This window comes from Leptodactylus fuscus, chromosome 7 (genome assembly GCF_031893055.1).
Source record: "Leptodactylus fuscus isolate aLepFus1 chromosome 7, aLepFus1.hap2, whole genome shotgun sequence".
In the NCBI taxonomy this organism is placed as follows: domain Eukaryota; kingdom Metazoa; phylum Chordata; class Amphibia; order Anura; family Leptodactylidae; genus Leptodactylus; species Leptodactylus fuscus.
In genome coordinates, this window is record NC_134271.1 from 1,959,169 (window position 1) to 1,983,197 (window position 24,029).

Below are 24,029 nucleotides of genomic sequence, written 5' to 3' on the forward strand. Positions count from 1 at the left end.
GCTATGAAATGTCTGCACCAGATGCCCCTATAAAGGAAACTGCCAAATGCTGTTCCCAAAAACGTCAATGACCCTTTAATGAAGGGCCGACCCCACGCCCTCCTAATGAGCTGCCCGGATTGTCTTTCTTAGGACTTACACCTGGTGAAAAGATCCCGACCCTTGTCAATATGCAAATGACAGAGTGATAATTGTGACCATATGGGGCCTACAATGGCCCCTCTGGAATTAGCATTTCTATTCATCCTTGTATGGCAGCCCCTGTGGTTATAGTGATGGTCTCGGCCCAGTCCTGGGTTGTGATCAATCTGTTCTCTAATTAGAGAAAATACCTAATGAACAACAAGGGAAAAACATCTGGAGTCACGGGGACGGAAGCCTCGGGACTGGATAGACCTAGGACAAAGTCCCTAATATTGGGTGAATTTACTGTTCCATCTGCGCCAGGTAACTAATGGAGGCTGGTGCAGGTCTCGTTATCTTTGGCCCATGTTTGCACCATAGAGGCATCACTTTGTCATCTTCCTGACCCCCACAGGTTATTGTGCAGGAGGTGGAGCGGGGACGCCTTGACCCATCCGATTTACTACTCCAGATATGGGAGCGGTATTATAGCAGAAATCTACGGCAGCTCCTGCTGGAATAGATTTCATTTCTGGCGCCCAAGACCTCCCGCAGTGCGCCAGAATTATTAACAGGTCGGAGGCTTCGGGGCTCCAAATAGATCATTTGCATATCTACAAAAATGGCGACTGCTCAGTAACAGATGCGCCAAATCACAAAGGGAAAACAGGGCTTATACACCAAGGTGAACCTGGAGAGCTGGAAAGTCACCCTTGACCTCTGGGGCACTGGATTTGTTTCACCACCTGACAACCTGGCCTTTGGATTGGTCTTCATTTAACAGAAACCAAGAAGAAGTTGGAAGAAGAATCGCAGTGAAGCCCTTGCGCTCCATTATATTTGGAAGATCTCTGAGGAGACATTTTCGGGATTAACCCAATCCATATATGTGACTAAACGGGTGTCAAGATCTTTACTGACCTCAACCTGAACTGTGACCCACGTCTTATTCTCCAAAAGCAGGGTCAGATCTCACTAACCACATGATCCAAAACGTAGCGGGAAGTCTCCCCAGAAGATCAAAGAGGGATCAGACCATGTTCAGCAGAGAAGTTTTGGATTCCTCACGTGGAGCTGGAGCAGAGAAGTCAGGGCTGATATATCTGGAGGAGGATGAAGAGGATGATGTCGCTTCCAATCTCATAACTACCAGTAGAGATTCAAAGACCTGCAAGTGACGTAATAAACTGGATGAAACTTTGGTCTCAAAGAGATGGATCCAGGAAGATGAAAGAACTCGAGGGCCATGTCTAATAATCACACAAATTAAGAGTCTATTCACACAGGTGGCGGCAGCAAGGACCCCATAAAAGAGGCGACAGCCGACCTAACCCCCGTCCTATGCGCAGCGATACTAAATACAAAAATAATGAGAAGCAGAACTTGTAATAGAAGAAAAGCTTTGGATTTTTTTTAGCAGTTCGAGCCATCGATGGCCGGGCTGGAAAGAACAACGGAGCGTAAACTTCCAAAGAGATTTTTTTCCGCCTTTGCCAGTAAAGCAACAAAAGTGAAGGGTTCTGAAGGTTTCTCAATAGGGCGTATGATCGTGTCTGACAGAAATGACTCATGCGGTTATAGAGAATGTGCAGAAGCCCCGAGGGTTAAAAAAGTCCACTGCTCGAGCAAAGCCGCTCACTGTCACTCCAGGGATGGGTAAGATGATGGTAGAGGACTCGTACCTCCATGTACATGCGTGGGCAAGATGTTCTGAAGACACTGGAAACTGGACAGTGGCCAAAATCAAAGCATCAAACACAAGGTTACAGGCGGTAAGAGGCCCTTCCTCTGACATAACCTCCGCACTTCTTATGGAGACCTCGCTTATGGTCTACTGCCATTTATACCTTTCCTTGAGATTGGTGCCTCGTAGAGTATAACCACCTAAAATCTCATGAACTGACTATGGCGATGAATAAATTATCTGCAAACATATGCAATCATGATTTCTAATTCTGGAACTACTTGGTGCAAAGCTGAGAGTGGAGACATCTTCTGAGATGGTTGTGCCATCATCCAATCCTTCAACCTATACCTTTTGAAAACCTCTTACAGTGCCCTGTAGCAGAGGTCTTCAGCCTGTAGCCTTCACCATCTCGTCTAGTGCTGGCCCTCACCATCTCGTCTAGTGCTGGCCCTCACCATCTCGTCTACTCCTGGCCCTTGTAAGTCCGGGCCAGCAGGTAACAAGGATCCGCGACTAGGAGACAGACGCACACTGGCAGGTATATAACACAATTTACTTATGGAAAATGGGAAGGAATCAACAAAATAAAACTAAGTTACATATAACAGTATGAGGATAACGCACGCTATAAACTGGCCCTAGCTGTCCCTGAGATACTTGTACGGTACCGGGTTTATACAGTCTCTCAGCTCTCTGTGGTGCTCCCTCGATGCAGGCCTGTCCAGGAACTCAGCAGACTCTGTCTTGCTTCTGTCTTGGGTGAAGGTCTGAACAAAGTCCAAGGCACAGTCCGGCTTTAGTCTCCAGAACAATCTCCACAACACTGCCGCTTTCTCCAGTCAGTCTCTGCAGTGTTTCAGGCCTTCTACTATGGCCTACAGCAGCAATGGCCTCTCACAGGTCCTCACAGCACACACTCTGGGCCCACACCACGCTGCTCACGTCACTTCCTCTGGACCGCACCATTTACCAAACAGAACAGGGTGATTATTGTCTCACAGTAGTACAGTCCCAGGCTATATTTCTTCACACCAGTAGATGGCAGCAAAACACCACTGTTAAGACAATAGGGGCTACTACTGACTGCTACACCCTCACCATCTCGTCTACTCCTGGCCCTCACCATCTCGTCTAGTCCTGGCCCTCACCATCTCGTGTACTCCTGGCCCTCACCATCTCGTCTAGTCCTGGCCCTCACCATCTCGTCTAGTCCTGGCCCTCACCATCTCGTCTAGTCCTGGCCCTCACCATCTCGTCTACTCCTGGCCCTCACCATCTCGTCTAGTCCTGGCCCTCACCATCTCGTCTACTCCTGGCCCTCACCATCTCGTCTACTCCTGGCCCTCACCATCTCGTCTACTCCTGGCCCTCACCATCTCATCTACTCCTGGCCCTCACCATCTCTTCTAGTGCTGGTCCTCACCATCTCCTCTACTCCTGGCCCTCACCATCTCGTCTAGTCCTGGCCCTCACCATCTCTTCTAGTGCTGGTCCTCACCATCTCGTCTACTCCTGGCCCTCACCATCTCGTGTACTCCTGGCCCTCACCATCTCGTCTAGTCCTGGCCCTCACCATCTCGTCTACTCCTGGCCCTCACCATCTCATCTACTCCTGGCCCTCACCATCTCGTCTACTCCTGGCCCTCACCATCTCGTCTACTCCTGGCCCTCACCATCTCGTCTACTCCTGGCCCTCACCATCTCGTCTACTCCTGGCCCTCACCATCTCGTCTACTCCTGGCCCTCACCATCTCTTCTAGTGCTGGTCCTCACAATCTTGTCTAGCCCTAGCCTTACACAGATTTTTGTACAGATTTATGCGGACAGATAACTTGGCTTTAGACCTGAGTTGAGAACTTTTCAGTGGGCAGCCATCCAAGTCCAAATTCAGAATTATGGTGGTCAGGTCTGCGATATAGAAGAGGTGAAGTATGGTGGTAACCACAAAGTGTGTGACTACTGCTGGACCATGAGACTACATGCTCAACAATTCTTGTATTATAGTGTCAGCGCGTGTCTTTTCCATCCACACCAGGGTCCGACAAGGTCCTGGCTGATAAACTTCATCTAAACCACAATTATGAACAAACCTTCAAGCTACACTAGGACTGTCTTCCATGGTGCACGATTTGGGGTACACAACTATCCCCCTTTGTGTCCCAGTTCACTCACAGCCATGCCAGTGAGCAGAATCTTATGGATGACTTGGGGCAGAACCTACAGTCACCATTTACTACAAAACCTTTCAAACAGAAGCCAAATCAGTGTCTAGGTTCATTCCCGCGACGTCCTGAGCTGCGGCAGTTGCAGAATCGAGAAGGAGGTTTTGTTTTTTCTGCATCCTTAACAAGGAAGTCAATGCGGCTACTCCGTAACAGGAGGAAGATCCGGCCGGCATTTTCAGGTGATCTCGAGTCTCGAGGTGGAATCCAAAAGCCCAAAATCAGTCCAGAGAACCTTCCCCGGAGGAACCTGTGGCAGAACACTGGAGGCGCTTTCTTCTGTAGTTTCCATTGCGGGGCTGAGATGCCTCATCCAATGGGGCCGATCATGGAGCGATCACCTGCTGCAGCTTTAGCCGCAACATCACAGGACGCAACGTTTGTTTCTTCAGAGCAGTAAAGCAGCAGCCTCAGGCAGGGCCCCAGACCCAACACAAATAAGAAGTCAACAAGAAGCAACGGCCCGGAAGGTTAATATGTAAATATTTTATTTCAATGGCAAGAAAACAAGACATAGTTGTGACAAGTGTTTCGCCGACTCCCCGGGCAGAGAGCGGAGGCGAACACCACGTGAGCGTAATGGTGACGAGAGTGCGACAATCACTAACACGACTGCTATATAAACAGAGGTCACACACATGTTCTGATACAGAAACCCAGTATTGCACACACACGGTGGTGAGGAGAGGAGAGGGGGAGGGACAGGGGCGCAATGCGAACACCCCCCCCATCCCGCACCCTGAGAAACTAAAATGGCTGTAACAGTAAAGGGTTAACACCTCACAATACAGAAAAACAGCGATTCTGTGCTTCGTCTGCCCGACATCGGGACTTATAGTGGACCCGCTGCCCCGCTGGGTGGAGGCCGCCATATTGTGGGTCACGTTAACATCACACAACGCAAATTATCGGGCAGATTTATCATTATTATGCACCAAAGAATTGCAACCCTGGGATGGGGGGCGGGGGGTCTGTGACAGGGTGACATCATTTACCTGATGTATAACTGGTGTAGACTCCAGGTGCATGGCCTGGCGGGGGGAGGGGGTTCATATATTATGTGCATTGCCTGGTGGGGGCTCCTATCAAAAGTGCATGGTCTAGCGAGGAGACGTCCATGTATTATGTGCACAGCTTGGTGCGGGACCATATATTTGGTGCACAGCCTTGTTGGGGGAATCATATATTTGGTGCACAGCCTTGTTGGGGGAATCATATATTGGGTGCACAGCCTTGTTGGGGGAATCATATATTGGGTGCACAGCCTTGTTGGGGGAATCATATATTGGGTGCACAGCCTTGTGGTGGTGGAGAGGGAGAATAATATATTACGTGCACCGCCTGGAGGTGGGGGGGGGTTCATATATCAGGTGTTTGGCCTGGTGGGAGATAATAAATTAGGTGCAGCCCCCACCAGCCAGCCCCCCTCCCCCCGTGGTGTATTTATGTCCCTTTTCGGTACAGGTGACAGTCTCCGCCATTTTGAGCATTAGTCAAAGGAATACAAGTGTTTGTGACTCCCCACAAAATGGCTCCTCAGTCCGGCGTGAGTAGCGGGTGCACGAGAATACGACGACATCTGGGCGATAACCCCGGAACCTGATATGTAAGATACGTGAGGCGGGGAGATTCCTCTCGGACATACAATACGGTTTATAGCGATATATTAATATATAGATTTACCTTTATCAATGATTATATTTCTCTCAGACTTGGTCACTGACCGCCATACTGCGCCGAAACGATGCAAAGAAGGCGGAGCCCATAGCAACCAATCACCGCTCCTCTACCAAGTCAGAACTGGTTGCTATGGGCCAATCTTCCCTTAGCAACTGCACTAGATTTCCGCATGAGGCCTACATTTGGCAACCAATCAGAAGGGATCTAACCAGTTGCTATGGGCAACACCACTTCTTTGCGCCAGTTCCTACACCAGCCCCACATGGACGCTTCTCACAAACCTACACAGTGATGAGGCGGTGGCGGTGCGCGGCGGTCATGTGACCTGCGTCTGCTTTCCTGCTCATTAGACATTAAACATTCAGGTTTCAATGCACTTGGTTGTTCTGCGGGGCGGCAGACATATTGCTTGGAGTTCACTGGACCTTCTAACAGTAAAGTGCGGAGGACGGAGGACGAGTTGCGAACAAATGCCGCAATCCGGGTTGTATACAGATCCTTACGTGACACTGGAGATCTTGGGCAAAAGGCCCAGAAAAATTTATCTTTGATTGTCGAGCAACAGCGTTTGTGTAAAAGTCCATCATATTGAGGCGGCGAGCGCCGTGCGCGTACACGCGCCGTTCCGTGGTCGGAGGATTTCGCTCTAATCTTAGTAAAAAAAATGACAAATTAAAACATTGATAAGAAAATAAAAACCTGACAGGCAATAAGTTAAATAAAACAAGTAAAATCACACAAGATGGCAGATAGTGAACGGATAACCCACGTGTATGCGGGGCAGCCATCTTGTGAAGCTCCATAGTCACGCCCCATCTGACCACCCAACAGAAATGGCTTCAAGATGGCTGCCGTAAGCAAAATGGCTGAAATGAACCAGGGCCAAGAGACAGATACTGGCAGGTTACGCTGAACACATGAAATGGCTTCACCATGAGACGTTACGATCCAGTGTAAACACTTGAATAACACCCTGGACATGAACGAGGCGCACGCTATATGTACAAAAACCCAACAAGCTACCCCGGCGGGCGGGAAGTCACATCTACAGACACCAGATCCATAAATAATATCTACGTGTAGAGGCTTCGGACAGGCAGGTCGCTTTACTACATGTGTATATACAGCCTACGGGCCCCTCTATATACACGGCACGCCAAGAATCAGGATTAAAAAATGATGATACAAAAAATAAAACAGAAATATCTTTACACAAAAAATGACGCCAGAGGTGAACATCGAGAACGAATGTAAACTAACCCCAGCCGTGGAGACCATATGTGCAAGATCAGGGCAGTCGTGTGCCCGAGGAGATCCGAGAAGGGCAGTCAGCACACAGAGTCTTACACCCTCAGAAATAAACAGGGCGCTCACAAAGTATGGGCAGTAAATCAGGGCGGCACTGCCCACGAAGTACAGGCCGTAAATCAGGACAGCACCACCCACGAAGTACAGGCCGTAAATCAGGACAGCACCACCCACGAAGTACAGGCCGTAAATCAGGACAGCACCACCCACGAAGTACAGGCCGTAAATCAGGACAGCACCACCCACGAAGTACAGGCCGTAAATCAGGACAGCACCACCCACGAAGTACAGGCCGTAAATCAGGACAGCACCGCCCACGAGCAACGGGCCATAAATCAGGACAGCACCACCCACGAAGTACAGGCCGTAAATCAGGACAGCACCGCCCACGAAGTACAGGCCGTAAATCAGGACAGCACCACCCACGAAGTACAGGCCGTAAATCAGGACAGCACCACCCACGAGCAACGGCCATAAATCAGGACAGCACCGCCCACGAGCAACGGCCATAAATCAGGACAGCACCGCCCACGAGCAACGGCCATAAATCAGGACAGCACCGCCCACGAGCAACGGGCCATAAATCAGGACAGCACCACCCACGAAGTACAGGCCGTAAATCAGGACAGCACCACCCACGAAGTACAGGCCGTAAATCAGGACAGCACCACCCACGAAGTACAGGCCGTAAATCAGGACAGCACCACCCACGAAGTACAGGCCGTAAATCAGGACAGCACCGCCCACGAGCAACGGCCATAAATCAGGACAGCACCGCCCACGAGCAACGGGCCATAAATCAGGACAGCACCACCCACGAAGTACAGGCCGTAAATCAGGACAGCACCACCCACGAAGTACAGGCCGTAAATCAGGACAGCACTGCCCACGAGCAACGGTCATAAATCAAGACAGCACCGCCCATGACCTACTGGCCGTAAATCAGGACAGCACTGCCCACGAGCCATAAATCAGGGCTGCACCACCCATGAGCTATGGGCTGTAAATTAGGAGAGCACCGCCCATGAGATACAGGCCCGTAATTCACGACACCACCGCCCATGACCTAATGGCCGTAAACCAGGTCAGCATTGCCCAGGAGCTACGGGCAATAATTCAGCACAGCCTCACCCACAAGCTACAGGCCATAAATCGGGGCAGCGCCACCCAAGAGCCTGACACAAGCGAATACAAAAATACAGCTAAGGTGGGAGCCAAGCACAGTGAGTAGGTCACTAAAGGAGGAAGATTCTAAGATGGAAGCACATCAAGAATGGGTGGAATAAGGTAAGTGGTAGAGTCCTCGTCTCTGGAGGTCGTCCACAGCTCCGACCCTGCTCCTCGTGTGGTCAGGGCAGCATCGTATAACAGGTAGGAGAGGTCTCCACATGGGAGTAGTTGTTGATAAGAAGCTAGTGGTTGGAGAAGGTGCCACGTACTACTGTAAGGCTTCTTGTAAGACAGAGGAGGAGCAGAAAGGTGCGGCTTGTCCCCCAGGACAGGTGAGAAGGAAGTTTAGGATTTAGTATGAAGAGTCTTTGTGGGGAAGGAGATTCTTGTTACACGGCCGTTTCCTGGTCCTCTCTCTGGATCATCTGATAGTGCTGCCTGTTCTCCAGATAAGCCGCCAGCTCCGAGTCCTTCGCTTTCTCGGCACGATTTTTTGGAGTGTCTCCCTGAAATAGAGGCAGAGGTTTAGGGTTTGAGATATTTGCACCATGGCAGAAATATTGACATTCACATCACTGCCCCAACAGATGGGGCACAACCTGCCGTATGGGGGGCACTTCATGCTCGTCACTACCACACTTGCAACCCAAGTTGTTACCCCCTCTAAAGTGGGTGTGGTTATGGTGTGATGGGCGGGGCGTCAGATTTATCTGCCTTTACACTGGATTTGGCCCAGATTTCAGTAATGAGGCCTGCGCCATGTTACCATGAGACCCCGCACAGCACAAGGCTCATCAATCTCCTCCAGTGGCTCAGTAATCCCGGAGTCTTCCTAAGTCACAGGTGTCGTGACCCGACCGAGCAGATCTCCACGATGCTGCGAGATTGGCTCATTAGACCAGCGGTCAGGACAGGACTTGTGACCCTAAAGCTGACTTCACACTGAGATTTTTGGTCCAGATTTTGACGTGGACTCCACCTCAGAATCCGTCTCCAAAAATCGCCCCCCATTGACTTCAGCGGGGGCCGTTCACTTCACTAGTGCCCCAGCATCCAGTCGCGGCTAGACGCGGGAGGCGTTTTTTGGAGCAGATTCTGAGGCGGATTCCTGTGTCAAAATCTGGTCCAAAAACCTCTGTGTGAACTCGGCTTAACACGGTCCATGTAATAAGGCCTCATCCCTCCGGATTAATCCCTACTGCTCAGGACGGGACGTGCAGGGACTCTATGGCCATATAACGTCCGTCTGAGCCCTATGGCTTGTGATATACATAGTCGGCTCTGCTGCATGTTCATATTACAGTTGTAATTCCCGTCCTGATTTCGGGTCCAACATTAGGGGGCCCCCGGTCAGGATGGGAGGTGCAGCCCTAATATAGTCCCTAATATAACCCTGAGCGCCTCCAGTAACATAGAGGACGCCGTCACCCTGACGTGAGGACACAGAACAGCCCTCAGAATATCCAGGGGAGAGGACAGCGGAGCGCTGCGCAGAGTCACCCTGCCGCCACTGAGGACTCAGCCCAGACTTCTTGTTTGATCCATCCTGACGGGGACTCAGAACAGGATTCATCTCAGGACCCGCCATGTTGGGGGATATTAATGAGAAGTGGCCCCCGACTTCGTGAATCAGCCCCAACAAGAGGGAGCTCCGCAGTCCACACACTCATCACACACCGTGCTCCGGGGCTCCCTCTCGTGGGATTTGGAGCTTTGGGTATTTTAGGATCTACGTGTGTCTAGTCGTTCTTAGGGGGGGGGGGGGGGGTTATCATATATTTCGGGAGGTGTCTTGTGTGTAGTGTCAGGAGGGGTTGTCAGGGATTAGGATACAGATTACTGCGGCCTCTTCACTACTTACTAAGTGCAGCGCCGCACACAGTATTGTGGCGGGGACTGGTATTGCAGGTCAGCCTGATTGATTTCAATGGGACTGAGCAGTGATCAGGTCATGTGACCAATGAATCTAATGTCACCGGCCTGAGAAGAGGACTAGAGCTCAATATCACAGTCCTGGACAATCCCTCTAAGTGCTGCCACTTGCATCAGCTGTCAGATAGTAAGGATAGAATATAGTGATATAATAGTGACTAAACCCCCCCCCCCCCCACGTACCGACACTCACAGACACTCAGGGGTTAACTGGTGCCAGGAGATATTAACGTAACATCCTGCGGAGAAGTCAGTAAGTAGGTCTGAGCGAGCGAGCGGCCCAGTACCAGCCTGCGCAAGGAATGTACATTAAACCTGCAGGGGAGGGGGCAATATGGGGGGGGGGCAGTGAGGCTGCAGCAGCTGTCTGGAATTCCTCAGCTTCTGTCCTAACCCCTCTGCTAAACAATTCCCGCTCCTCGTACCCCCTCCCCGTCTGCTTTACACCCCTGGCATTCCCACCACTCGCCTCTGTATCTGCAGCTGTCACAGCGCTAGTAGAGGGGAAGGGGGTCATGGAGAAAAGGAAGGGGGGCACAAGTAAGGTCAGAGGGTCACAGGTACGGCCAGGAGGGGGCACAACTAAGGTCACATGGTCACAGGTAAGGCTGGGAGGGGGCCAAGTAAGGTCAGAGGGTCACAGGTACGGCCAGGAGGGGGCACAACTAAGGTCAGAGGGTCACAGGTAAGGCTGGGAGGGGGCACAACTAAGGTCAGAGGTACGGCCAGGAGGGGGCACAAGTAAGGTCACAGGGTCACAGGTAAGGCTGGGAGGGGGCCAGGTAAGGCCAGGAGGGGGCACAAGTAAGGTCACAGGGTCACAGGTAAGGCTGGGAGGGGCCAAGTAAGGTCAGAGGGTCACAGGTACGGCCAGGAGGGGGCACAAGTAAGGTCAGAGGGTCACAGGTACGGCCAGGAGGGGGCACAAGTAAGGTCAGAGGGTCACAGGTACGGCCAGGAGGGGGCACAAGTAAGGTCAGAGGGTCACAGGTACGGCCAGGAGGGGGCACAAGTAAGGTCAGAGGGTCACAGGTACGGCCAGGAGGGGGCACAAGTAAGGTCAGAGGGTCACAGGTACGGCCAGGAGGGGGCACAAGTAAGGTCAGAGGGTCACAGGTACGGCCAGGAGGGGGCACAAGTAAGGTCAGAGGGTCACAGGTACGGCCAGGAGGGGGCACAAGTAAGGTCAGAGGGTCACAGGTACGGCCAGGAGGGGGCACAAGTAAGGTCAGAGGGTCACAGGTACGGCCAGGAGGGGGCACAAGTAAGGTCAGAGGGTCACAGGTACGGCCAGGAGGGGGCACAACTAAGGTCAGAGGGTCACAGGTAAGGCTGGGAGGGGGCACAACTAAGGTCAGAGGTACGGCCAGGAGGGGGCACAAGTAAGGTCAGAGGGTCACAGGTAAGGCTGGGAGGGGGCACAACTAAGGTCAGAGGGTCACAGGTAAGGCTGGGAGGGGGCACAACTAAGGTCAGAGGTACGGCCAGGAGGGGGCACAAGTAAGGTCACAGGTAAGGCTGGGAGGGGGCCAGGTAAGGCCAGGAGGGGGCACAAGTAAGGTCACAGGGTCACAGGTAAGGCTGGGAGGGGCCAAGTAAGGTCAGAGGATCACAGGTACGGCCAGGAGGGGGCACAAGTAAGGTCAGAGGGTCACAGGTACGGCCAGGAGGGGGCACAAGTAAGGTCAGAGGGTCACAGGTACGGCCAGGAGGGGGCACAAGTAAGGTCAGAGGGTCACAGGTACGGCCAGGAGGGGGCACAAGTAAGGTCAGAGGGTCACAGGTACGGCCAGGAGGGGGCACAAGTAAGGTCAGAGGGTCACAGGTACGGCCAGGAGGGGGCACAAGTAAGGTCAGAGGGTCACAGGTACGGCCAGGAGGGGGCACAAGTAAGGTCAGAGGGTCACAGGTACGGCCAGGAGGGGGCACAAGTAAGGTCAGAGGGTCACAGGTATGGCCAGGAGGGGGCACAAGTAAGGTCAGAGGTCACAGGTATGGCCAGGAGGGGGCACAAGTAAGGTCAGAGGTCACAGGTATGGCCAGGAGGGGGCACAAGTAAGGTCAGAGGTCACAGGTATGGCCAGGAGGGGGCACAAGTAAGGTCAGAGGTCACAGGTATGGCCAGGAGGGGCCACAAGTAAGGTCAGAGGTCACAGGTAAGGCCAGGAGGGGGCACAAGTAAGGTCAGAGGTCACAGGTATGGCCAGGAGGGGGCACAAGTAAGGTCAGAGGTCACAGGTATGGCCAGGAGGGGGCACAAGTAAGGGCACAGGGTTCCAGGTAAGGTCAGAAGTAGCACAAAACATTTTTTTTTTTTTGTTTTAGGGGCCACACGGTGGCTCAGTGGTTAGCACTGCAGCCTTGCAGCACTGGAGTCCTGGTGTTCAAATCCCGCCAAGGGCAAAAAACCATCTGCATGGAGTTTGTATGTTCTCCCCGTGTTTGCATGGATTTCCATCCCATATTCCAAAGACATACTGATAGGGAAAAATGTACATTGTGAGCTCTATGTGGGGCTCACAATCTACATTATAAAAAAAAACAAAAAAACATTTTTGTTTTTTCAGATTTGTATTCACACGGTTTTTCCTTCAGGGTTTTCTGCCTTTTTTCCTGTAATGAGACCCCAGACCCCGGGTCACCGGCGCTGAAAAAACCACCAAAGAGGCCAAACCTGCCATGAAATAAGGTGCAGATAATAATATGGGGAAACATTAACCCTTTGGTTGTCCCCACTATCAGGCATTATACAGACCTCGCAGCGCTCCCCTCCCCCCTGACATTCCAGTGAGGCCGCACCTGTACATTTAACCCTTACCTGCAGGTCTGTTTTCATGAGCGATGCCCCGGCCTCCACGATGTAATGACAGATGGTGCGCTGACGTAAAGACGCCGCGAGGTGCAGACCGGTCTCCCCGCTGAAAGACAAAGAAAGAACAAACCTCTAATCACCAAACGTCCCGAATCATCCTGGACCCCCGGGCCCCAACAGCGCACACAAGCCGGGGATGTCCTCACTGAAGCCACTTAAAGGGGACCTATCACCAAATGTAACTTTTTGCATCAGTCCCCGCTCCTCTGGAATGTATTCTCTAGCCCCCGCCATTCCTGAGCAATCAGTTGCGTTTCACCAGCCAATATGCTGATTAGATTCCCTACTGTCAGGTGGGCGGTCCCGGGCTGGAGCAGAGCCTAATTAGCATATTGGCAGCTGAAACTAACTGATATGATTGCTTGGAAATGGGGGGGGGGGGGGGGAGAGAGAAATTCCAAGTGTGCAGGAATCAGTGAAGGGGGGGGGGGCATTAAAGGTGGTGAAAGGTTCCCTTTAAAACGACTTTTAGTGGTATAAACCCCCTTTTCTCTGGAGATCCAACACGCAGCCGCAGAGGTGAAAGGTCACTTTCTGGTTTCCCAGGAATCCTGTGATTTCTGGGTCACCACAGACCCTCCTGCTTGTAGGTCATGAAAAGGGGGAATATTTCGGAATCATCTACAAGGGACCTCAGTTTATTGCATTTTTCCAGATTCCCCTATTAAGTCACTTCTGACATTAATGCCTGTAACGTTGCGACTCCCCCCGACACCTCTCACGACTCCCCCCGACACCCCTCGCGACTCCCCCCGACACACACGATTCTTGGCACTCGGCTCTCAGACTTACTTCTTCAGCTCAGCAACATCCAAGATCTCAGACGGAGCTGGACATGGGGAAGAAAAAAAAAGTGCAAAGTTATGGCAGGAGACGACTGGTTAATATTACAGCGAGTGGAACAAAGAGAGGCGGAGTCAGTGACGGAGGGGGGATGGGGGGGTCTGGTTTAGGCCAAGGTCACGTCACTGCTGAGGACTGTGTGACAATGTACATGGCGGAGGTTGTAAAGCGGCAGATTGTGGGGGTTCTGGTTATTCTACATAACTGGCAGGTAAGTAGTGCGCGTGTCAGAGCCTTCACCTATATAATGCCGCCACCCGTCACTTATAGCGCTGACACTATAGGACTATTATAGGACACTTATTAGCTGAATCTGTAAGAAATGTCCTAACACTAATTTTCAGCATTTCTAGCATTAAAAAAATCCCTTGCCCTCCTATCTTGCTCCCGTATTCCCCCCCCCTCCCCCGATCCTGCTGCAAGTAACTGAGCACGTGTGACCACCAGCATTCATCTCATTGGTGGACATGCACATCGCTATACAGACTGGACACCAGGTGGCGCCAGACTATGTAAGTAAATGGCAAACCCTTCCATGATCTATACAATAGGAGAGCTCCCCTTAGAGGGCTTGTGCAGATACTACAGGGACTGTCGGGGGTTACAGTCAGGCCTGCGGCGATCGGGAGATTATTGGGGCAGCTCAGGGATGTTCTCGAGGCCGCAGACTCTCGTACGACCACAAGTCATCTCCATAGGAGTGCGCTGCTATCTCTGTCCCCGGAGACACTCACCGTTCTCTATAATATATCGGACAATCTCTTTGCTGCCGGCGTTTATGGCGTGATGTAAGAGCGTGCGGCCGCCCAGGTCCCTCTGAGTCAGGTTACCGCCTGCGCGATGGGCGTCTCTGAACTAAAGCCAAAGAGATGGAAAGAAGAAGAACGTCATGTCCACAGCATATACTGTCCCCCAGAGGTGCACCCCCGGCCTCTGCACAACCCCTCCTTAATATATGGCTGATATTACTAATGTGACCCCCTCATATCATATAACCTGCCCCCAGAGGGGCACCCCCGGCCTCAGCACAACCCCCTCAATATATGGCTGATATTACTAATGTGACCCCCTCATATCATATAACCTGCCCCCAGAGGTGCACCGCCGGCCTCAGCACAACCCCCTCCTTAATATATGGCTGATATTACTAATGTGACCCCCTCATATCATATAACCTGCCCCCAGAGGTGCACCCCCGGCCTCAGCACAACCCCCCTCCTTAATATATGGCTGATATTACTAATGTGACCCCCTCATATCATATAACCTGCCCCCAGAGGTGCACCCCCGGCCTCTGCACAACCCCCCTCCTTAATATATGGCTGATATTACTAATGTGACCCCCTCATATCATATAACCTGCCCCCAGAGGGGCACCCCCGGCCTCAGCACAACCCCCTCAATATATGGCTGATATTACTAATGTGACCCCCTCATATCATATAACCTGCCCCCAGAGGGGCACCCCCGGCCTCTGCACAACCCCCCTCCTTAATATATGGCTGATATTACTAATGTGACCCCCTCATATCATATAACCTGCCCCCAGAGGGGCACCCCCGGCCTCAGCACAACCCCCCTCCTTAATATATGGCTGATATTACTAATGTGACCCCCTCATATCATATAACCTGCCCCCAGAGGTGCACCGCCGGCCTCAGCACAACCCCCCTCCTTAATATATGGCTGATATTACTAATGTGACCCCCTCATATCATATAACCTGCCCCCAGAGGTGCACCCCCGGCCTCAGCACAACCCCCCTCCTTAATATATGGCTGATATTACTAATGTGACCCCCTCATATCATATAACCTGCCCCCAGAGGTGCACCGCCGGCCTCAGCACAACCCCCCTCCTTAATATATGGCTGATATTACTAATGTGACCCCCTCATATCATATAACCTGCCCCCAGAGGTGCACCGCCGGCCTCAGCACAACCCCCCTCCTTAATATATGGCTGATATTACTAATGTGACCCCCTCATATCATATAACCTGCCCCCAGAGGTGCACCCCCGGCCTCAGCACAACCCCCCTCCTTAATATATGGCTGATATTACTAATGTGACCCCCTCATATCATATAACCTGCCCCCAGAGGTGCACCCCCGGCCTCAGCACAACCCCCCTCCTTAATATATGGCTGATATTACTAATGTGACCCCCTCATATCATATAACCTGCCCCCAGAGGTGCACCCCCGGCCTCAGCACAACCCCCCTCCTTAATATATGGCTGATATTACTAATGTGACCCCCTCATATCATATAACCTGCCCCCAGAGGTGCACCGCCAGCCTCAGCACAACCCCCCTCCTTAATATATGGCTGATATTACTAATGTCCCCCCCTGTATAATCGCTTCTGTACCTTTTCGAGGTCGTCGTTTTTTGCAGATTCCAACAACATTTCATCTGAAAATTACAAAGAAAAAAAAGTAAAATGTATAAAAAAAAAAAAACGAAAATAAAGAAAAAAGCAAAATAAGACCAAATCACTCACCAGGATTATAGTCCGAGATACTGCCATTACTAAGAGAGACCGAAATATACAGAAGTGTCAGTGAGTGGTGGAGATATAGAGATATAGCGTATATACACAGAGGATACAGCAGTATATACACATACAGATTCATAAGTACTATATATATATATATATATATATATATATATATATATATATATATATATATATATATATATATATATATATATATACATATACACACACACACAGGTGTGTGTGCTAGTGATAGATTTATATATACACAGATACAGGTGACAGAAGGATCTCACACCAACCAGCTGATCACAGCGGTTCCAGTGATCGCCTGTGATCTAAGTGTCCTATTCCACTACAGCGCCCCCGCAGGTGAAATGGAGCACTGCACAACTGTTCTCAACACCAAATGGGCAGATAATGTAGTGCTGGGATGTGTTGGGTCCTCCAGGGTGGGGGACACTTGTCTGATTGTCTGTACTAGACAATAGGCTTTCTGAAGACCCTGCATGGCACATATTTGGATTGAGCGTCTCCCTGACATGGGTGTCCTGATGTCTCCAATAGATTTGTCCAAGTTCCTGGATAACGGCCACAATAGAAACCGCAAAAAAAAAAGTGCCTCAGATTTATCGTGTTCACTGCCGAGACCTGAGACAGTCCTGGACCGGCCTGAGGCGGGGGAGGGGCTGCAGCGGTTGTCACCTGCACATATTTATTATATCATTCTGGAATCATCTGTATGCGGGCGATGACAGACAGACATGGACCCCCTCCCCCGCTGGGAATCCGCTTACTCACGTTTCTGACTAGTGCAACAGAGCTGCGAACAAACAACGGGACGATTCCCGAAAACCGAGCTCATCCTGATGACTAAGGAGGTCAGACCCCTGGTGAGACACTCTGGTTTACGGCCGGCCGGTGGGTGTAATGGATCCCACCACCGATCTGTTTACTTTGTACATTTCTATGAGAAACAGATGTCGGCTCTTCCTGTCCGTGCACCGGGGCCGTCCCATTATTTATATACATGGAGCCCTGACATATATTATATATATATACACACATACAGTGAGCCCTGACATACATATATACACACACACACATACAGGGAGCCCTGACATATATATACACACACATACACGGAGCCCTGACATATATATACACACACATACACGGAGCCCTGACATATATATACACTCACATACACGGAGCCCCGACCTACCTATATCCAGAGGACACTTCCATTTTGGACACTGAGCTGTCACTACTCGTCCTGCCTCGGCACTCACACCCCTGCTGGGGCTCAGATACCGCAGGGGAGGGCGGCGGGGAGGAGGAGGAGGAGGAGGATGGTTGTAGTGGAAACTGGAAATGTTGGCTAGTTGGGCTTGTAGACGGGTCCTTGGAGTCCGGCATCGCTGGAGACGTCCCCACTGACTGCGTAATGATCAGCTCCGGGTCCAGGACGTACAGCTCGTCCTGACAAATCTCCAGCACATAGTTCAAGTGCTCCTAGAAAGATACAAGGAAAGATACAAGGAAGAAAATACAAGGAAGAAAATACAAAGAAGGAAAGATACAAGGAAAGATACAAGGAAAGATACAAAGAAGGATAGAAGGAAGATACAAGGAAAGATACAAAAGCTGAAAACAGTAAAATATAAAAGCCCCAACCCCAGAGACATCACTGACTAATGTAACTCAGGAGTAACAAGGCCAGTGATGGACCCGGAGACCAAACCAAGTACAAGAACCTTCTAAGACCCCGAACAGAGAGAACATAAAGCAACTTACCTGAGCTCGGTCAATCCTATAGAAACGATCAGCAGTGGTGGCTGCAAGAAGAAAAGAGCAGAGAGGAAGAGGTTAATAAGCATAAAATAGGGAAAATACATAATATTAATATATATATATATATATATATATATATATATATATATATATATACACATATATATATCACATCACTATATACATGTATCACAATAGTGAGCGCAGCTCTGGAGTATAATACAGGATAAGTAATGTAATGTATGTACACAGTGACTTCACCAGCAGAATAGTGAGTGCAGCTCTGGAGTATAATACAGGATAAGTAATGTAATGTATGTACACAGTGACTGCACCAGCAGAATAGTGAGCGCAGCTCTGGAGTGTAATACAGGATAAGTAATGTAATGTATGTACACAGTGACTGTACCGGCAGAATAGTGAGCGCAGCTCTGGGGTATAATACAGGATAAGTAATGTAATGTATGTACACAGTGACTGCACCAGCAGAATAGTGAGCGCAGCTCTGGGGTATAATACAGGATAAGTAATGTAATGTATGTACACAGCGACTGTACCAGCAGAATAGTGAGCGCAGCTCTGGAGTATAATACAGGATAAGTAATGTAATGTATGTACACAGTGACTGTACCAGCAGAATAGTGAGCGCAGCTCTGGAGTATAATACAGGATAAGTAATGTAATGTATGTACACAGTGACTGTACCGGCAGAATAGTGAGCGCAGCTCTGGAGTATAATACAGGATAAGTAATGTAATGTATGTACACAGTGACTGTACCAGCAGAATAGTGAGCGCAGCTCTGGGGTATAATACAGGATAAGTAATGTAATGTAATGTATGTACACAGTGACTGCACCAGCAGAATAGTGAGCGCAGCTCTGGGGTATAATACAGGATAAGTAATGTAATGTATGTACACAGTGACTGTACCAGCAGAATAGTGAGCGCAGCTCTGGAGTATAATACAGGATAAGTAATGTAATGTATGTACACAGTGACTGTACCAGCAGAATAGTGAGCACAGCTCTGGAGTATAATACAGGATAAGTAATGTAATGTATGTACACAGTGACTGTACCGGCAGAATAGTGAGCGCAGCTCTGGAGTATAATACAGGATAAGTAATGTAATGTATGTACACAGTGAATGCAACAGCAGAATAGTGAGCGCAGCTCTGGAGTATAATACAGGATAAGTAATGTAATGTATGTACACAGTGACTGCACCAGCAGAATAGTGAGCGCAGCTCTGGGGTATAATACAGGATAAGTAATGTAATGTATGTACACAGTGACTGTACCAGCAGAATAGTGAGCGCAGCTCTGGAGTATAATACAGGATAAGTAATGTAATGTATGTACACAGTGACTGCACCAGCAGAATAGTGAGCGCAGCTCTGGAGAATAATACAGGATAAGTACAGGTAAGGATTAGATCGTATGATTTATTACACTTTTATGACTATTGATTCTTCCAGGTTTGTGTAGGTGACTGCTATCACATGAGATACTCACAATCTAAGAAGCACCATTTTGGGGACAGTTTCTGGGAGGACACGCTCTGAGGTTTGCTCGTTCCATCCTCCTGAATAATAAAAAAAAGTCATTAGTAATTAATGTCTGTTCAGCAAGAAAACGAACACCAAGAGGCGCTGCAGCAGTTTGTCCATAATATCCATAGTCCTGAGGAGATTCTGGTACATGAACCGATTGGGGTGATTGGGAAGACGACCACAAACACGTAAGGCCTGGACCAGGTCACACAAAGATCTGCTGTTTATTTCCAACAATGGCGCCCTTTTGTTGATAGGCTTTGTCTGGTATTGCAGCTGAGTCACTTTAAAGTGAATAGGACTGAGCTGCAATACCAGACCAAGCCAGTGGACAAGGGGGTGCTTTTACTAGATAAAAAAAACAAAAAAAACCCCCTAAGACTCTGTGTAACTTTGTATTCCATTCACCAGGTATAGCAACCAGCAGAAGTGTGAATGCTGCTCTGGGCTATACTATATATAATCAGGTGCATGCAGAGAGGGTCAGACATGTACAGGGACACATAACATAACACATGACACATATACACGGTGCACTATGACACATGGCGCACAACCGACACCTTGTAGCTCCACACACCTTTAGATCAAGACGCTGCAAGATTGTGGGGTACTCGGGAAAATCCTGGGAACAAAAAGTGACGCTGCCTTAACCCTCAGTGTGAATATGACAATCCGCAGATGTAGCAGAGCTGAGATCGCATCTACTTACTTGCATTGTGGCCGCTCGTTTTACCTGCAAAGTGTTTCATAACCTTATTCAGCTCTACTACATCTGGAAGGAGCGGCCAAGACTCTATGTAAGTATGAGGTGCCGGCCTGTCGCATCTCAACTCCCTGACCGTTGTGTACCCTCCTAAAGTTATGCCGCAGCCAGGAGGGTCTGTCAATGGCTTCCTTCCCACTATATACAGAGGTCATTGTTATAAGATTGATGGGGCCGGCACACAGAACCCTCACAGATCAGCTGATTCAAGGGACTGTAGTCACTGCGTCAATGCTGCGGCTGCTTACCAATCATAGCGCCATACACTGTATAATGGTTGTACCTGGTACTGCAGCATGGCCATGTGACATTACAGACCTGAGAAGAGGACGTGGGGCTCACCCAAGTGCTGAAAGCGCTTCATACAGCTGATCAGCGAGGGTCCTAACTAATGATGGATAGGCCAGTATCAGTATCATGGTCCTGAAATCCCCTCTAAGCACCCGATGATGACAAGAGGGGGAATGGCCTCTATCTCATGGCCGGACAACCCAATATCTGTCCGTGCCCGTTTTGGGGAGTCCGTCTCATAACCTTTCCCATCCATGTCTGGTACCCGCAGGTCACCCCAATCTTCCCCTCGGGCGGCCGAGTCCTCAATCATTTCTCTTCTCGCTCCTCTAAGTCTCCTCTTTTAGGCCATAAAAATCTGCTTTTTAGGAAAAGGTGTTTGCAAGTGATGATGTCTATGGGGTAAGGTGTCGCTCAACGTGGATTTCCGGCAGTGTGAAGGAGAAGGTGTCACCGCAGCCGGTCCCCTGTCGAGCGCGTGGGATTATGCGCCAAGTTAAATAAATCTAAATCCATTTGAGATGACCTCAGCGCTCGGGGGGAGGGGGGATTGATGGGAGAAATAAAGTGGCGGTTTTGGGATTCTGCCACATAAAACAGCTCAGTCTGGAATAATGTGCAATACAAACTATTTCCATGATGTCAGCGCGTCCCTGCAGCGCTCCTGAGTGACATATGTGCAAGTGGGCACTGAGAGGCCGGGGCAGCGCCCTGCAGGGGGTGCTAATGAGCTTATGGGGTACAGGACCCAGCACTAATTCCAACCTACAATGACAGGACACTCAGGGGATGGTGGAGGTTGTAGTTTCTCCATGGCAGGAGAGCCAGAAGCTACAGATCATTGTTCTAAACCAGAGCAATGCAGAACTACAACTCCTAGCATGTCCTGATGGTACGTGACACAGAGTAAGGCTTCATACACATGGTTATCAGTATACAGACAGTATATAGAGAGTATACAGACCCATTCATGTCTACCTATAGGGCAGGTCCTAGTCCTTTCTGTGTCTGCAGCTCGGACCCATCTTGTCTATCAATAGGGTCAGACGGACTGCACACGGATGAGACCAGATATCATGGACACATCAGAGGTCTAGTAGTAGTGTCAGTATATATATATATATACATATAGGTGAGCTCTGCTGGGCTTCTACACCAGCTCACATATGCACAGAATGGCACTGAAATGAATGGGCATCAGTGCCAACATCCCGCAGTCGCCGGCACCCCAATAGTTCATGTTGTACAGTAAGTTGTAGGTGGACCTTTGTACAGCAGCAGCTTTATAGCCCCCAATATAGTGAGGCTGAGACGTGGTCTGGGTCAGGGCTGGGGGTCCGGTGTCATGGCAGGTTACTGTGTGGGATGTAGTGGAAGGACTGACTGTGAGGGCTGCAATGTCGCCGCCGCTGCTCTCCGCTGACCTGCTGGCGATGATTATATGCCCGCACACGGCGCCCTGCCAACCATGGATGCAGCAGACACATAGTTAACATTTTTGAGGTCTTGGATTCCTATACACGACTTCATGGCAACATGGCAGTGCCCGTCTAAAGGGCAGAAATAAGAAGCTGCGCGTACAGTACATGCCCGGCTGATTAGTATGTGTGTACAGCGTGTCCTTACCTCCTGGAGCTGCTGTATATGGACACGACACGTCTCAAGATCACTGTCTCCAGGGACCACAATAACTCCCAGTGGGAGAGCTGCAAGAAAGAAAATAAAACAGAGAAACAGCCAGTGAATTAAATAGGGAAAGGCGGGGGGATAAAAAGAGGACGGGGGGGGACAAAAGGAGCATAAAGAAGAGGGAGAGGCACAAAACAAGGGCACAACACATTTACAGCGCTGCACATCTCACTTTATATTATTACACCAAGAAATGAGCAGATTAGAACATAGTCCCAGGGCCTTAAAGGGGCACTCCTGTCTGCATCACTGCATGGTCGGTGGGGGTGCAACCTCTGAGAATGAAGCGGCTGCAGTGCTGGAGCAGAACTCTGCTGCCTTCTAAGGGGCAGTTCACACGGCAGATTTTGCCCAGCGGATTCTGCCATGGAAATCCTCCGGCTGCCACCTGAAGGGTCTCCACTTCTATAGGAGGTTCGAGCAGAATCCACCACAAGAGGCGGAATAATCGCAGCAGATTCAGCCATGTGTACTTACCCTCCGGCCGCTCCATACACTTCTATAGAGACCAGCTGCACTTAAGGAGACATATGGGTACACTGCCCTCAAATCTCAGGATTGGTGGGGGTCCCACTATCATATCCTCATCACAGGCCATCACTTAATAGGAAAGGCCCTTTAAAGGGTTGTCAGTGTTTATTAATTGATGACCCATCTTAGGTATTAGCTGAAGATCACCAGGGGCTCTAACACCCTGGACCCCCACTGATCAGCAGGGGCTCTGACACACCGAACCCTCACTGATCAGCAGGGGCTCTGACACACCGAACCCTCACTGATCAGCAGGGGCTCTGACACACCGAACCCTCACTGATCAGCAGGGGCTCTGACACCCCGGACCCCCACTGTTCAGCAGGGGCTCTGACAACCCGGACCCCCACTGATCAGCAGGGGCTCTGACAACCCGGACCCCCACTGATCAGCAGGGGCTCTGACAACCCGGACCCCCACTGATCAGCAGGGACTCAGACACCCCGGACCCTCACTGATCAGCAGGGGCTCTGACACCCCGGACCCACTGATCAGCAGGGGCTCTGACACCCCGGACCCACTGATCAGCAGGGGCTCTGACACCCCGGACCCACTGATCAGCAGGGGCTCTGACACCCCGGACCCACTGATCAGCAGGGGCTCTGACACCCCGGACCCACTGATCAGCAGGGGCTCTGACACCCCGGACCCCCACTGATCAGCAGGGGCTCAGACACCCCGGACCCTCACTGATCAGCAGGGGCTCAGACACCCCGGACCCTCACTGATCAGCAGGGGCTCTGACACCCCGGACCCACTGATCAGCAGGGGCTCTGACACCCCGGACCCACTGATCAGCAGGGGCTCTGACACCCCGGACCCACTGATCAGCAGGGGCTCTGACACCCCGGACCCACTGATCAGCAGGGGCTCTGACACCCCGGACCCACTGATCAGCAGGGGCTCTGACACCCCGGACCCACTGATCAGCAGGGGCTCTGACACCCCGGACCCCCACTGATCAGCAGGGACTCTGACACCCCGGACCCACTGATCAGCAGGGGCTCTGACATCCCGGACCCCCACTGATCAGCATTTTGAAGGTATGAACACTGCGGTCTCCTCA

At 50.6% G+C, this 24,029-nt stretch overlaps 1 protein-coding gene across 3 annotated transcripts in view; it reads right to left on the minus strand.

Annotated features, from left to right (window-relative positions):
- Positions 1-4,504: 4,504 nt before the first annotated feature.
- The window catches only part of DGKZ (diacylglycerol kinase zeta), an 85,041-nt gene continuing 65,516 nt past the window's right edge, over positions 4,505-24,029 (minus strand). For 2 of the 3 annotated variants that reach the window (XM_075280770.1, XM_075280769.1), the window contains exons 23-32: positions 22,370-22,449; positions 19,649-19,718; positions 18,136-18,176; positions 17,564-17,853; positions 16,342-16,370; positions 16,210-16,253; positions 14,572-14,692; positions 13,787-13,823; positions 12,941-13,040; positions 4,505-8,696 (exon numbers count right to left, since the gene is read on the minus strand). In XM_075280770.1, coding sequence (XP_075136871.1) covers positions 8,580-8,696; positions 12,941-13,040; positions 13,787-13,823; positions 14,572-14,692; positions 16,210-16,253; positions 16,342-16,370; positions 17,564-17,853; positions 18,136-18,176; positions 19,649-19,718; positions 22,370-22,449 — 929 coding nt within the window. In that variant the 3' untranslated portion in view covers positions 4,505-8,579. Of the gene's footprint in view, positions 8,697-12,940; positions 13,041-13,786; positions 13,824-14,571; positions 14,693-16,209; positions 16,254-16,341; positions 16,371-17,563; positions 17,854-18,135; positions 18,177-19,648; positions 19,719-20,266; positions 20,312-22,369; positions 22,450-24,029 lie in introns of all 3 variants that reach the window. The other variant, XM_075280768.1, reaches the window with a different exon arrangement.